Genomic DNA, 16,394 nt, shown 5'->3' with positions numbered 1-16,394 from the left:
TCAGATTCCTGATGTTGCTGCAAAATTTTAAAAATTCAGCGTCTGCTTCAAAACCATTAAGGGTATACCTTCTAAAAACAACACCTGCATCTGCCTCTGGTTTGTGAAGGATATATCTGAAGAGATGTGTAGAGATGTAGCTTGTCTCTGGCTTGAAAGTTTGCACAAGGAACACTGGGATACTAGATTGAAGATGGCATAGAAATAAATGTGGCTGAGATCATTGTTGTCTAATCTCAGTTTGGCAGGAGCACCAATGAAGAACCAGCTGAGATCTCACCTGGCACTATCACAGTAGCATGTACAAAAGCACATAGCAGAATGGCTCAGCAAGCAAATGTTGGTGATCTCCTCGCCATGCTTGATTCTACCAATCTGGTGGTCCTGGAAGATATAACAGCTGCATTTAAAGAGAACCTCACTTTGGGTAGGTATTTATCTCAGTCACTGGCCTTGTGGCTTGTTCTAACCAGTTGAACTTTAGGTAGTTGCCAACTTCACCTCTACTGTGTTTTTGTCTTAATATTAGCTCGAATTACCTTTCTGTAAGCTGCTTTGATCGCTGTTTAGAAAAGTGGGGTATAATCTAGTGCCATTTTAAAGTGGAAATAGAACTTGGAATTTGCACTAGGGCTTTTGGTAGGTGGCTTAATCCACAAAGCCACCATCTTGGACACAATCCGCAACAGAGTTCTTCCATAATTGTGCTATTGTGGGCGTGGGCACCTTTTGACAGAGACTGAGGGCTGAACCAGATGATATTGCATGTTGAAAAATTAAAAAAGCAAGCTCTAAAATGGCACTGCGTCCCTCTCTCATACTCAGGGATGCAGTATCATCTACTTTGGCCCCAAGGGTGGCAGAGAAGAAAGAACATACATGGCAAAAATGTTAACAAGGCTACTGTGGTGTAGAATGAGGTTAAAGGTGGGTCCCAGATCTGGAAATTATGAAGATCACATGCTGAACTGAGCCAACAGGCATCCAGGCAGGCTGGAGAGGAACTACCCTGCCAAAAGTCACTTGCTGTTGACTCTAGAGTGGCCTACAGGTTCCAGTGGTGTAGCTATATCACCAAAACAGCAAGTCAAAAAGCATAATCTTAAACTAACTAGCGCCTTCTACATCAGATGTTATAGATCTTTTAGCTGTGGCTTTTGGTTAACATTCAGGTAACACCCTCCATCTATTCTGAGAACATTTTTCTATTTTTTAAAAAATTACTTCATATTGAGTAAAAAGAAAGCTGAAATTGGGAATTGGTCAGTATTCTGCCTCTTTTCTGTTTAGCTAGTTCTACACAAACAGACCACTGGGTTGCTGGCTTATTGTGGAACTGGCTAATTGTGTGACCCCCAGCCTGCTTTTAGAGGTCAGCTAAGTCACTGTTTGGAAGACTGAGAGATTGTTCACGGGTAGTTTGGCACTCCAAGCCCTCTTTCACAAGACATTGACGTTCCTGTGGGACATTGTTTTCTTTGTGATGCACATTAATTTGTTCAAGTAAGGCATTCTTTGCTCTCAAAATTTGGTTAGGATAGTGATTTTCTTTTTTAAAAGTATCAGTTAATATCCTAGTACAACACCTACCGAACATGTATCTGCCATGCCTGCATAGTCAGGTTCAGCTACAAGTCCTTTGATACCTGAGCTTTCCAAATGCCTCCTCAAATGTCCATTTACATTAAACCCGAGTGCCATGGCACGCTGTTAAAGTTTTCAGTCTACCATTAAGTCTTGTGAGACCTACTGGAAAGATGTGAAATGGGATAGTATTTAATGTGTTGCTATACGTCTTGCATGTGAATTGTTAATACTTTTTTCTTCTTGATGGCCAATGGCAGATCGTGGGCCTATGCTTGTAAATACCTTGGTGGATTTCTACTTGGAAACGGGTTCCCAGCAAGCGTTGCACATCCTATCCACACTTCAGGAGCCGCATGACAAGGTAAAGCAAACTCTCATTACTGTAATGGATCCCTCTCTAGCAACAGAGAGAATGCATGGTGTAGTGGTTAAGAGCGGTGGTTTGGAGCGGTGGATTCTCATCTGGAGAACTGGGTTTGATTCCCCACTCCTCCACATGAGTGGCGGAGGCTAATCTGGTGAACTGGATTTGTTTCTCCACTCCTACACACACCTTGGGCTAGTCACAGTTCTCTCAGCCTCACCTACCTAACAGGGTGTCTGTTGTGGGAAGGGGAAGGGAAGGTGATTGTAAGCTGGTTTGATTCTTCCTTAAGTGGTAGAGAAAGTCGGCATATAAAATCCAGTTCTTCTCTAAATAGAAAGGGAGTTTAAATTTCTGTCCTGTTGCAAAGAAACTGGGGAGTTGCTGTGTCATAACTTTACATCAAACACAGAAATGTAAAAACTGAGGATTACTTTTGGTGTGCACCAGCAGTAACATGGGAGCCGCTTCCCTGCAATGTGATTCTATGTAAAAATTGAGCGGGGGGGGGGGGAGACGGGGGACAAGGGCCAGTGGTCCCAGCCAATTAGCTTGTTCACTCATGCTCTTCCCTGGGACTGTTCCACAGGCAGGTGACTGCAAGGGGCATGTGAGGGGGCCTTTAATATGTTGTGGCCCAGGCAAGGTACACTGAAGAGCACTTGGGACTGTTCTGAATCAGCCCGATCAGAAAATACAGTTATACCATTTATTTATTTAATCTCATATCCTGCCTTCCCCAGCAAGGCCGGGCTCAGGGCGGCTCCCACATCATAACAAATAAATTCCAATAAAATCATGTTATAACAGCACTTCTAAAAGAACGGCCCTGTGAACGTCATCAATAAAACATCCACAATAAAGATGAGATGGCGCTCCATAATGGCATAAAAGCTACAGCAGGGCCTCTGGGCAGTCAGGAACCCCACACATAGTTCTTAATAAATCCACATGAAAGTAAAAAGGGGGAGAGTAGGGAGGCCAGCATAGCTGGCCTGAACCATGGGCCTGGTGGAATAGCTCCGTCTTGTAGGCCCTGTGGAACTCCCTAAGGTCCCGCAGGGCGCTGGTCTCATTAGAGAGGCTATTCCACCAGACAGGAGCCAGGGCATTGGGATGCATTATGCCAGAATTCAATGTATTAACTTAAAATCATACAAATGGTTCTTGTCACAAGTTCTGTTCTCTCCCCCCCCCCCCAAATCTGCTTTAGCACCTTTTGGATAAAATCAACGAATACATGAGCAAGCCTTCTACCCGCCTCCCTACTCTCTCGCTACTCGGTCACGTGATAAGACGGCAGCCATCTTGGAAGCATAAGCTTTCTCAAGCACCCCTCCTGCTTTCTTTGCTGAAGTGTCTCAAGGTATGGCTGCGCTGCTGTTGCAGATGCTGTTTGTCTTGTGTGTCATTTCCTTTCCTTTTATTTTCTTCTGTTCTTCACGCTCGAGGACCAACCGGTCGTGAGCATCTTACATGTCATCAGCGGTGTGGTGATGGCGACAGGAGTTTCACGATTCGCATCAGTGAAACCCTTTCGACCAATAAGTGGCTGCACACTCTGCCCGTTGATGATTGATGCAAATCTTCATAGCCATCAGAAAGAGTCCTTTATTTTCAATGTCCGCCTGGTAGGACCCGTGTCTCCAAGGGGCAGATGCACATGGCAGAAAACACGGGTTGTGTCCGAGGTCCCCGCCCTTGTCCCGCGTTACAGTCACATGCAAGTTGCAGGTCCTCCTCACTTCCCGCTTGCACAGTGCCTCAATCAAATTGGAGCTGTAGCACGAGTGGAGAAGCAATTTCAGCCTTCCCCCAGCCGCTTTTCTGACCTTGGAGTGCACAGACTTCGCCAGCTGGCCAAATAGTGCCATCGTAGGTCATTTCAGGTCAAGGAATTGGAGGGGGGGGGAAGCTGCAGCCCTTTCTCCATGCATGCCATAGTCATGAATTGGGCATTGCGCATAGGGGAAATGAGAACGTCCTGCAAGTTGGGTCCCTTAGGTTGCAGACCCTGGATTCCATTGGTTTTTTCTGTGATATATGTGTGTTTAAGTGCTGTCAAGTCGCAGCCGACTTATGGCGACCCCTTTTGGGGTTTTCATGGCCAGAGACTAACAGAGGTGGTTTGCCGGTGCCTGCCTTCTGCACAGCAACCCTGGTATTCCTTGGTGGTCTCCCATCCAAATACTAACCAGGGCCGACCCTGCTTAACTTGTGAGATCTGACGAGATCAGGCTAGCCTGGGCCATCCAGGTCAGGGCGTGATATATGTACTGGCCCTTATATTCCCTTTTCCCGTTGCCAAGTTGTTGTTTTTCTGTACAGCTTTTTGGTCTATCAGTTTATTTAATTTATACCTTTCTCCCAAATTGGGACCTGCAGTGGCTTACGTTGTTCTTCTCTCCCCTGTTTTATCCTCACAACAACCCTGCGAGGCAGGTTAGGCTGACAAAGAGTGACGGGCTCAGGTCACCTAGCAAGCTTCCATGGCAGAGTGGGGATTGGAACCTGAGCCTCCCAGATCATAGTCTGGCAGTCTAACCACTACACCCCACTGGCTCATCCCAGTATGTTCTTTACAGTTCTTTGATGTTTCTTTGCCTCGACTAGGGACATAGTTATGGGCTGGATGGCCTGTGGATAAATCTTGGAATTACTTTGACCAAGTTGGGCCCTCAGCTTCATTTATCGTTTTTGAAATGGGGAAGTAAATAATTTTCAGTAGCCTGGTATTATGGGAAAGGGCGGGCAGTAGTCTGATCAGCGGTGGGGGGGGGCATAAACTGCCAGCATGGTGTAGTGGTTAAGAGCGGCAGACACTAATCTGGAGTACTGGGTTTGTTTCCCCACTCCTCCACCTGAAGCCTCCTGGGTGACCTTGTGCTAGTCACAGTTCTCGCCGAACTCTCTGTCCTGCCTACCTCACAAGGTACCTGTTGAGGGGGAGGGGGAAGGTAAGGTAATTGTAAGCCACTTTGAGGTTCCTTTCGGTAGAGAAAAGCAGGGTATAAAAACCAACTCTTCTTCTTCTACATGGAGTGAGGTGATTGCACCATTTAGCCCAGCACACCTTCAAGGTCTCGAGCAGAATTCATTCCCAGCCCTGCTGTTCAAGATGCTTAACACAGGGCAGCCAGGAAACTGATCCTGAACTTTCTTCCCTCACTGGTTAGCTGCTCCTTAATGACATCTAAGCGCAACAGGAGCTGAAGGGCAGTCTGCATTGGCACCTCCGCTCCCATGAGAGGTCGAGACATCAGCAAAGAGCACTTGCCCCCTCCTCAGTGTCCCCTGCCAGAAGGTCGCCATCACTTATGTCACCTGCCCCCTGAAAATGTTAACGAGAGCCAGCGTGGTGTAGTGGTTAAGAGAGGTGATTTGGAGTGGTGGACTTTAATCTGGAGACCTGGGTTTGATTCCCCGCTCCTCCAAATGAGCGGCCGACGCTGATCTGGTGAACTGGGTTGGTTTCCCCACTCCTCCATATGAAGCCAGCTGGGTGACCTTGGGTTAGTCACACTCTCTCAGCCTCACCTACCTCACAAGGTGCCTGTTGTGGGGAGGGGAAGGTGATTGTAAGCCGGTTTGATTCTTCCTGGTTGGCCACTGTGTGAGCAGACTGCTGGACTTGATGGGCCTTGGTCTGATCCAGCAGGGCTTTTCTTATGTTCCTTGAGTGGTAGAGGAAGTTGGCATATAAAAACCAACTCTTCTTCTTCTAATGGGTAAAATCAATTAACTCACTGTTGAACTGGACCTCACTGGGGGAAATTAGGTTTACCAACAGTCGCCCTATTAAATGAGTTTTGGAGGAAGTTCCTGTTAGCACCCCCTATCCGTGGGACTCTGGTTAACACTGTCCAGCCACAAGTTGCACATGAAGCTGAGCCAGCTTTGACAGAGCAGCCCCGGCAGCTGAGCTTTCCCTAACACTTTTTGAAAACTGAAGCTTCTTCCCTATGGATGCTTGACCCGCCCCATCAAGGGAATCCATCCCCACTTACGTCCATCTGAAGTTTAGATTAGCTTAGTAACTAGCGGCAAGCTTTTATATCCATAGGAGGTTCCCACCCATTGTATTTGGATGGCGGGTTAGATATACATGTATTAAACTTTTTGCAACTTTGCTGGTTATGTACCGAATAAAGACTTGATTGATCCATGTGAGGTTGCATAAAGAAACCAGCTTAAGAGAGCCAGAGTGGTGTAGTGGTTGAGAGCAGTGGACTCTAATGTTGAGAACCGGGTTTGATTCCCCCCTCCTTCACATGAGCGATGGACTCCAACCTGGTGAACCAGGTTGGTTTCCCCACTCTTACACATGAAGCCAGTGGGGTGACCTTGGGCCAGTCACAGTTCTCTCCAAACTGTCTCAGCCCCACCTACCTCACCGGGTGTCTGTTGTGGGGAGAGGAAGAGAAGGAGATCGTAAGCCGATTTGAGACTCCTTAAAAGGTAGAGAAAGTTGGCATATAAAATCTAGCTCTTCTTCTTCTAACTTTACCACCTTGGTTTTTTCCAGTCTGTCCTTTTTCTATTGTGTTTTGTACTGCTGCTGTGAATAAAAATGCTTCTTTAAAAATAAACAAACAAAAACTCTATGACTGGTGATATTAAGCTCAGAATCTCCCAGTACCTGAAATACTTGATACATTACAGATCTGTGGAGGGGATTGGGGACATTCGGGAGTACCCCTGAACATAACAAAACAGGTAGGGTTCATCCGAGACCATGCCCAAGAAGAAATCCCAAAAGTTCCCTCTGTTTGGGAGAAGGAAAATAGTTAATTAAAACAGCATACCCATAGTAAAAAGGGAGTATTAAGCCTTCTGGTAAGCCGTCTCTTTTCCCAGTGGGAAAGAAAGGGATTGAAGAGCTCTTGAGTTGTATCTCAGCTTTCCTTGCAGGAAGTGTTTGGGATTACATGCTGAATTTGGGGAACTGGACTAGAGATTTGAAGGCCTTGGGAAAGGATGGGCTGTTATTAAGGGGTTCCCCTTTCACTTGGAGGGACTTTCTATATGATCAGGGGCCTGGATGCCAAGCCCTATGAGGAAAGGCTGAGGAAGTTGGGAGTGTTCCGTCTGGAGAAGAGGAGGTTGAGGGGGGACAGGATTGCTCTCCTAAAGTATTTGAAGGGCTGTCACTTAGAGGAGGACAGGGAGTTGTTCCTATTGGCAGCAGAGGATAGGACTCGCAATAATGGGTTTAAATTGCAGGAGGAAAGGTACCAGCTGGATATTAGGTAGAAATGTTTTTACAGTAAGAGTTGTTTGACAGTGGAATTAGCTAACTTGGGAGGTTGCAGATTTCTCTCAAGTTGTCCTGCCTGAACTGTGGGTTCCTTCAGAGGCTTTGACCTGGACAGGACTCAGCCAGCCCTACAGAAGAAGAGGTGAGCTGAACTTGCTTCTTTGCCAGTAGCATGGATCGGGCAGCTTGGGCAGGCAGTTGAACAGAGGGGGGAAGGCGAGCACCCTGCCGCCGCTCAGTCGGTGTTCCAAAGCTGGATCCCCCACCAGTCTTTCCCTAGAGTTTCCTCCCCAAGAGGAGGGTAAGCAGAGCAGGCTTCCAGCGGCCCTTAGTCCTCTGGCCCAGGTAACTCTAAGTAGAAAGGGGTAAAGGAAGACCTCAAAATGTTAGAGAGGCAAAGGTACACAGTACCAGAGGTCAACAACAAGAATTCAAAGAAAAGAGTTTTGCAAAAAAATGTGCGTAAAAATTATCCGTTAAGAGTGTTGAATGTTAAATATAATGTTTACCGACTCTAGGACATGAGCCCAGTTGTTTCTTATTGATGACCTATTTATATTCGGATTCTGCTGGAAAATTTTGGTTTCAATAGATATGGGCCCTATTGACTGAAGAAGAAAACGAAACAGGAACTATCAGACAGCATTCCTGTCTTGTTGTAATTTTGCTGTGTGACTTTGTTAAGAGTTAAGACTTTGTTAAGAATAGCAAGGGGGGTGGGAAACGCTGACAGAATTAAAACGGAGAAGCGCTGAGACAACAGGGCACAAAGAGGAAGACAAGACCAGCACAAAGAAAGGACAGTTCAGATAAGATCAAAAAGAAAAAGAAATCGAATAGTCTATAGAAGCTTCTTGGAGCTAACAACTAAGCCTGCTTCTCCCACTGAGGCAGGAGGAGAACTGGAAGACAGGGGGCGGTCCTAGCCCAGGGGACAAGAAGAAAAGGTTTTTAGATCCTGCCTCTCCCTGAGCATAGGAAGGTAAACACCCACTGCTGAAGATGTCCTCTTCCCTCAGTGTAGAAGGAACCTTCACAGGTAAGCCAAGGTTCCGTTTCTTATTGATGACCTATTTATATTCTGATTCTGCTGGAAAATTTGGTTTCAATAGATATGGGTGGTGTTGACTGAAGAAGAAAACGAAACAGGAACTATCAGCCGGCATTCCTGTGTTGTTGTAATTTTGCTGTGTGACTTTGTTAAGAGTTAAGACTTTGTTAAGAATTATTATTTATTATGAATGCAGTTTTTGATATGTCACTTTGTAAATAGTTTTTTCACACATTGGGTAGTAATGTACTGATGAATTGTCAGTCATATTGTGACACAAATTTAATTATTTTTAAATTTCACTTCATAAATTTTGCACATAATTTTTGCAAAACTCTTTTCTTTGAATTCTTGTTGACCTCTAATACTGTGTATCTTTGCCTCCCAGATATCTCTCTGACATACTGATTTGCTGAGTTCCTCATGTGTCTAGATATTTGGTTTCATGGTGGCATATGCAAGCATACAGCTCCTGCCATCCAGGAACAGCATTTAATCTCTGTCTGTGGTTTGCGCAGTTTCCATCGAAATCGGGACTCTAAAGTGGTTGCCCTTTTCCTCCTTCCCAGACTGACACCGACGTAGTGGTACTCATCACAGGCGTGCTGGTGCTGATAACGATGCTGCCGATGATCCCCCAGTCTGGCAATCAGTACCTGCACGACTTCTTCGGCATCTTCGGGCGCCTTTCATCCTGGTGCCTGAAGAACCCAGGTGAGAATTTTAGGTGGCTCTTACAGGCAAAGTTACTCTGCCAGAGAGGTGCCCATGAGTAGGGTACAAACGCCAAAGCCTCCCCCTTTCCTTGTGCCCCCTGGTAGTTGAAAATGGAATTTCACTTTAATCATCTTTAATTATTGAAGGGGAGGGGCTGTGGCTCAGTGGTAGAACATCTGCTTGGCATGCAGAAGGTCCCAGGTTCCATCCCCGGCATCTCCAGTTAAAGGGACTAGGCAGGTAGGTGATGTGAAAGACCCCTGCCTGAGACCCTGGAAAGTCGCTGCCTGTCTGAGTATACAATACTGACTTTGATGGTCCCAGGGTCTGATTCAGTATAAGGCAGCTTCATGTGTTCAATGTGTTGATCAGTGTTAACTGTGCTCGATAGTGAACTTCAGTGAACTTGTCCATTTCTCTTACGGAGAACAAAATGAGGCCATTCCTCAATATTTTGCTCTGAGGTCGGTTCACAAAATGACAATGAATGCTTATTGACATTAAATAGCCCCCTAAAAGGGGCTGAAATACAATCTAATACACACCCGTTCTGGTAAACTCAGCATAATACAAATGAGCAAATGGGAAGACCAGATACTACTCACTGTGGGGGTGAGGAGACCTCACTGAAGGCCTGGGTAAAAAAGAAGCAGTCCACTTGGCATTGAAAGCCAAGGCGTCACTGCTGGGCAAGGCCGGTCCCTCGCTGCCACCTCCCCTTGTGTGCAGTACACAAGGCAGAGCCTGCTCAGCAGATCTGAGCTGGTGGCAAGTCTTGTGTAGGAGCCAGCATTGCTTCAGGTAAATTGATCCCATGCCATGTAGATAGGGTTGCCAGCTCCGGGTTGGGAAATACCTGGATATTTTGGGGGCGGAGCCTGAGGAGGGCAAGGTTTGGGGAGGAGAGGGACTTCAGTGCCATAGAGTCCAATGGCCGAAGCAGTCATTTTCTCCAGGGGGACTGATTTCCATCGCCCCGAGATCAGTTGTAATAGCGGGAGGTCTCTGGCTACCACCTGGAGGTTGGCAACCCTACATGGAGTGCATTTGAAGTGATAACCAGAACTTTTGAATTTGGGATGGAAGCAAACAGGAGTTAGCCTAGTGCTCCCAGGAATGGCAAGAAGCACCAGGCTGTGACTTTGCCACTGTGTTTGCTACCAGCTGAAGCTTCCAAATGGTTCTCAAAGGCAGCCCTGTGCATAGCGTGTTATGGGTAGTCAAACTGGAATGTGGTTGCAGCATGGATCGCTGCAGCTGAGTCATGCCTCTCCAGGGAAGGTTGCAGTTGGCACGTCAGCCAAAGGAGTTGCATGCCCTAGAGAAGACCTGAGCCTCCATCTGCGCACACCCCAGGTCCCTCAGGGGAAGGGCACCCCATTCAGGAAGAACCCATGAAGCTGCCTTATACTGAATCAGACCCTTGGTCCATCCAAGTCAGCATTGTCTACTCAGACCGGCAGCAGCTCTCTAGGGTCTCAGGTCTTTCACATCACCTACCTACCTAGTCCCTTTAACTGGAGATGCCGGGGATTGAACCTGTATGCCAAACAGATGCTCTACCACTGAGCCACAGCCCCTTGTCAGTTGTCTGACTTCAGTTTCACAGCTAATATATTTGCTGTAGTTAAGTGTAATAAACCTCCCTTACTCATGTTCTTCTCTTGCTTAAAGCACACTTCTGGGGTCTACCAGCAGTGAAATGAATCTGTTGTAATTGGGAAGGGGGAAGGCTCTCAGTCCATGTTCCTTGTGACAAAGATGAATTGGCTGTGTTGGGCTTCTGGCCTTAAGCCACTTGGCTTGCCATCCCCCCGACACATGAGCCAGTGAGGGGGTGTGGCAGTTTCAGCCCTCTCTTTTCCAAGTTGAGATCTCCTGTTCTGTGTGACTAATTGGGGGCAGTCACTTCAGCTATACTGAAAGAGATAGTGGGTGTCTCATTCAGAAAATCCTTCTCTGACCTCTCCATTGTATGTGCTGAGTAACAAGTTGGGGGTAGTGGTGGGTCTGGCTATTATTTTTAAAGCAGAAAACTTTGCCTGGCTAGGTTGTTTAGGAGCTGTTTTCCGCTTCTCACTTTTGGTGAGGTTTTTCTTTAGTCAGAGGGAGAGTTTTTTTTTTTAGAATCCTTCGTTGATGTTTCAGACTTATCTTGTGGCAAAAGAATTAACATCACAAGATAAGTCTGAAAAATCAACGAAGGATTCTGAAAGAAATTCTCCCACTAACTCAAGAGTAACCTCACCAAAAGCGAGAAGCGGAAAACAGCTCCTAAACCAGCCAGACAAAGAAAAACGTTACCAGGTTGCTGCGTTATAAAAAAGATGAACGGCTCCTCTTCAGCACAGAGACAAATATCTCTCCTCCCCTTCTGTGTGGGTGACTGAGGTTCATGTCCTTGACGTTCATGTAACGTTTGGAATTTACTGCCGCAAGACACGATAGCCAGTAGCTTAGAAATTAAATTCCAATTAATTGGAACTCATTGGTGTGCCCAGAAATCAAACTCCTTTTTTGTACTACTTGTACAATAATTTGTGTGGTTGCGTTTCTGCCAACAGCCAGTAAAAGCAGCACTTTGTGGATTCTGTTCTGTTAAAATAACCTGACTTTTTTCTTTTAAAAAAATTGCAATAATTACACATTTAATCTAAGTTGCATAGCTTCTCTTATGTTCCATAATTCTGCTTCTGTGGGTCGGGGGGAGAACTTGGAGGGATATCAGGTGCTTAAGCCACTCTGACTACTGGAAATTATATTCAGCTTCCACAATATCAGCAAATATCCAAATGCTTTCAATCTTATTTTGCATCCTTAAGGGCTAAAAACTTAAATGCTCACTTTAAAAAAGAGGTAGGAAAGGTTTCACAGGATGCTTAGTTCCAGATGCTTAGGCCTTTGCCTGCTTTCCTTAGAGTCTCTGCCAAACATGCATCAAGGGCATCCTAACCTGCCCTCCTTCTCTCCCCAGGTCATGTGGCAGAGATCTACCTAGTTCACCTCCACGCCAGCGTGTATTCCCTTTTTCATCGCCTTTACGGAATGTACCCTTGCAACTTCGTTTCATTTCTGCGCTCTCACTACAGTATGAAGGAGAACTTGGAGACCTTTGAAGAGGTGGTCAAGGTAAAGGGGGGGGAATCCTGTGTTCATGTTTCCATCATTGAAGTGTCGTTGGAATTACCTGATGTCTGTGCCGGTAATCTTTGAATGCTCACCTGTATATAGCAGCATCACGTGCAACAGATAAAGTGATGCTTTGCTCCCCCCAAAAGGGGATGGGAACATGGTAATAAAGGGAAAGCTTCTAAATAACAACTGAATGCTGGGAGTTGGATTGGATAGTGAGGGCAGAGGCAGAGGATGAGATGAGAACATGGTCTTCCTAAACTTGAAAAAGTTTAGGTTAGAATGTGAATGTTTGCTGTAAGGTTCTGATGGGAATAGGGCTGAATCAGAGGCAGTACATGTAGGATTTTGTGGTTAAAACTACTAGGGAGCTAGAGAATGTAAAGTGCTTTGAGGGTGAGTCTTCCAGTCATCTGGCCCTCAACCGACTCTGCAGCTTTTAAACCCTTTTTTCCTTTCTGGTCTTTCCAGCCAATGATGGAACACGTGCGCATCCATCCAGAGCTAGTGACCGGATCCAAGGATCACGAGTTGGACCCTCGAAGGTACGTCAGTTCCCTTCCCTCGAGAGGCTTTCGGGTTCCTCGAAGGGAGCTCACAGCAGGGACCTGTAGTCAGAGCCACACATAAAATATATTTGGCTGTCCTGGCTGCTGCTTGGGCTGGGTGTATCGGAACAGTTGACCTAGACATCGCCAGGAGCCTGGTCCATTCTTGTAGGACACCTTGGGCCTCCTCATGAAAAGTGGCTTAGTGTGATTGTGAGGAACAGATCAGACCTGTTGGAGAGGTGGGAATGGCTGCAGCTCCCGGTGGATATGCTTGGCAAACCTGAACAGCTGTTAGGTGAAACTGGTCTCTGTTTCTGGGAGTTGGTCTTGCATTCATGTATCTTCCTTTATAGAGTCATAGAGTTGGAAGGGATCACTAGGGTCATCCAGTCCAACCCCCTGCACAATGCAGAAAATTCACAACTACCTGCACCCCCAGTGACCCCTACTCCATGCCCAGAAGATAGCCAAAAAAAATATCCACTAGGATCCCTCTCTCTCTCTCTCTCTCTCTCTCTCTCTCTCTCTCTCTCTCTCTCTCTCTCTCTGTGTATGTTTATATATGTATGAACAAATATTAAACTGAGGTATATGTGTGTGTTTATGTATGTACATGTATGGATAAATATTAATCTGAAGCCAAACCAGAACTGTTTCAGATGACGTTCAGCTGCTGTCCTGAACACAATAATGAACACTTTCAAGGATCCTGATTGTGTTTTGAATTCCATGTATTTTGCCCCCCTGGCCAAGTAAATGTCAGATGAAAGGCAAATAAAAGATTGAGCATGGTTTTCCTGTATTTATTAATTTTTTTTATAAATGACATAAGTTATATTTGGTTCGGAAACTGGCTCACTTGTGCTGCCCCAGTGGAATTCTGGACCTTTTCTTCCATTGGAAGCTCCATGCGCATTACCAAGTGCTTTTGGAACTTCCTTTTCGCTCTCCTTGCCCTGATACAACATTGACCAGTTGGAGGAAAAGCAAGTCAGGGCTGCCTGTCGATCTCAGGGTTCTCTGTTGTCTGGACGTGGTCTTCCTTGCTTGCAGCAGTGCCACTGGCTGCTCTTCTCTTGACTCCACAGGCCCCGCAACTGCAGAGAAATTGGGGCTCCTGCTCAGTAGTACCCCGGCCTGTCTTTCAGAGCCACTGGGAAGATGTCTCTATATGAATTGACTCGGGCTCCTGTCAACCTGTTTTTTGGACTGGGGGGTGGAATTGTCTTTAGTGAGTGAGATCAGTATGAGTGTGTTGGTGTCAAAACACTTTGGCAACAGTGGTTTGTGCTTTGTATGCTTTCCGTGGGTGGTGTTTCTCCATCCGTGGAGGAAGGTAGCCTTCTGTGGGGTCGTGCCTCTTCCTTGCTCCGTGTGCAGGGCACTTGCAATTATTGCAAATGCTTCCGCTGTCCTGAGGAGGCGCTTCTCCCCAGTTCATGTCTCAGCAAGCGTCCAACAGAAGACACATCCACCTCTAGTGTCACAATAACTTAAAAGAGAATTCCACCCGGAGATACTGTAAGGCTGGAAAATAGGTGAGGGGGAAAAAACCTTGCGGCGTCCTTTGTGACTTAAGGAGTTCCTTTCTGATTTCTCCTCTGCCAACTAGGGCTGAGAAGGATACCTTCCAATCCACTTTGGAAGAAGAAGAACCCTTTGCAGTAAATCTAATGTTTCATTCTCCATCATTGGAGGAAGTTATCCTTGTATGGGATATTGAAAAGTTCTGTTCTCCATCAGTGGAGGAATTTATCCTTCTGTTTGTTATCCAGGTGGAGAAAAAAATGAAAGGAGAGGAACTAAGGACCTACTTATTTGAGAAGATTTCTGTCAAAAGTAACCAAAACTGAGAAAAGCCTGTTTAGTTGGTAGCATCTCACCAAATTAGAGGGGTTAACAGATAGCAAGAAAGAGGGGATGGTGCGTAAGGTCACCAACCCATGATGAAGTTGAGGGCACGAGAAGCTACTTGGAATACCTGAATTCTCAGTGTAGCAGATCTCAAGGGCTCAAGAGAGGCTTGAGTAGGCCTCTCAATACCTTGTGGAAATTCCACAAAAAAATGCTGAGTATGAAACTCACCTAGATCCAGGTTCTGCTGACTAAATAAGTCTGCCTTCGGTGATGAAGTAAGCTATAGTCCATGAGCTTCTAAAGCAGGGGTGGTGAACCTTTTTCTGCCAAGGGCCATTTGGATATTTATAACATCATTCTCGGGCCATACAAAATTATCAGCTTTAAAATTAGCCTGCTATATTTGGTCAAACATTTAGCCAAGAGGCATGACTGGAGACAGCTCAGAGTGTCTGCCATGTAGAGCGACTTGCTTTTGAGCTCTGCCGTCCCCAGCTGGACCCAAGAGATTCAGGCAGGGCAGCAAACACAAGACGGAGTGAGCGACAAGCCGCTTGGGGCTTGTAGGTGAAGGAGCCCGGTCCAGTAATGCCCCGATCCGGCACTTTCCTGCCCTTACGCGTCTTTTGCAGGACTTAGAGGAAAAAGAACTTAGAGGAAAAAGAAGGGAGAGTACCAACCAAGCCCCAAGCAGGCAGCTGCCCAGATGACCCCCCCCCCCCGGCACTGGCAAGCAGGCAGGCATCCAACCAGTGGCGCACTCGTCCACCTGGTGGCACAGGATGGTCTGTTGCACCAGCCGGGCGTAGCCGTCCAGCCGCATGCCGGAGTTGTTCCTGCTTCGCATGGTCGGGGCGAGATTCTACAGCTGGCTCCTGCTACTTCCGCCTGCAGGGCTGAAATGAGGACACATTGGCTAAGAACTCGCCCCCATGCATTCTGGCCCTGCCCCCTTTAACCCCTCCATTGTCGCCATTTCCGCCTCCAGCCCTCTTGTAGTACAGAGGGAATGCATTTCTCCACTGCCCGAGTGGGAAAGGATTAACTCAGTTTCTTCGGAGGTCCTAGCAGCTCCATAGCTAATTACTCTTCTTCAAGGGGGAAAGAAGGTTCCTTTTCTCGGAAAAACAAACCCGCCTTGAATAGAGGCTATTCCTGTCTGCGGGAGGGGGTGGATCACCAGTCTTAAATCCTTTTGAGCTAGAGATCTGCTAGGACCCACGAAGGGCCAGACCAAATGATTTCGCGGGCCTTATATGGCCCCCGGGCCTGACGTTCCCCACCCCTGTTCTAAAGGGAAAGGTAGTCCCCTGTGCAAGCACCAGGTCATTACTGACCCATGGGATGACCTCACATCCCGAAGTTTATTAGGCAGACTATGTTTAAGAGGTGGTTTGCCGTTGCCTTCCCCAGTCGTCTACACTTTACTACCCAGCAAGCTGGGTATTCATTTTACCGACCTCGGAAGGATAGAAGGTGGAATAAAATCTTGTTGTTCTTTAAGCTACCATGAGGCTGCTGTTTATTTTTGTCTGGGTATGAACTCCTCCCTGGAGGGGAAGGTCTGTTCTAAACCTGCTGTTGGTCTCACTGGATGACCCTTGGCTCAGGTGTTTTGAGAGGGCAGAGGATGAAGAAAGTGGCGTCCCCTCCATTCGTTAATGTCTCTCCTGGCCTCCCTTTAGATATCCATCTTCCAAACCGGAAAAGTCTTTAGCTTTTACTAGAGGGGTAAATGGCTGTAGCCCATTGATCATCATATTTCCTTTTTCTGTACCTTTCCCAGCTCCCCAACATTAGGATAGGCCCATCAGAACTCTACATAATTGGTAGGGTGTCACAGTTTGGAATGCCGTGCCATCCTTTTTCAATCCCTTC

The 16,394-nt window shown here is 46.6% G+C and overlaps 1 protein-coding gene across 1 annotated transcript in view; it reads left to right on the top strand.

The window, feature by feature from the left end:
• Positions 1-309: 309 nt before the first annotated feature.
• TSC1 (TSC complex subunit 1) overlaps positions 310-16,394 on the top strand; it is a 44,954-nt gene continuing 28,869 nt past the window's right edge. The window contains exons 1-6 of the mRNA XM_056860166.1: positions 310-427; positions 1,845-1,948; positions 3,165-3,317; positions 8,829-8,973; positions 11,951-12,105; positions 12,580-12,653. Coding sequence (XP_056716144.1) covers positions 322-427; positions 1,845-1,948; positions 3,165-3,317; positions 8,829-8,973; positions 11,951-12,105; positions 12,580-12,653 — 737 coding nt within the window. The 5' untranslated portion in view covers positions 310-321. The remainder of the gene's footprint in view (positions 428-1,844; positions 1,949-3,164; positions 3,318-8,828; positions 8,974-11,950; positions 12,106-12,579; positions 12,654-16,394) is intronic.

Source organism: Euleptes europaea, chromosome 14, assembly GCF_029931775.1.
Source record: "Euleptes europaea isolate rEulEur1 chromosome 14, rEulEur1.hap1, whole genome shotgun sequence".
NCBI classification, from domain to species: domain Eukaryota; kingdom Metazoa; phylum Chordata; class Lepidosauria; order Squamata; family Sphaerodactylidae; genus Euleptes; species Euleptes europaea.
The sequence above is the reverse complement of the archived record's forward strand: the minus strand, read 5'-3'. Positions and strand labels throughout refer to the sequence as shown.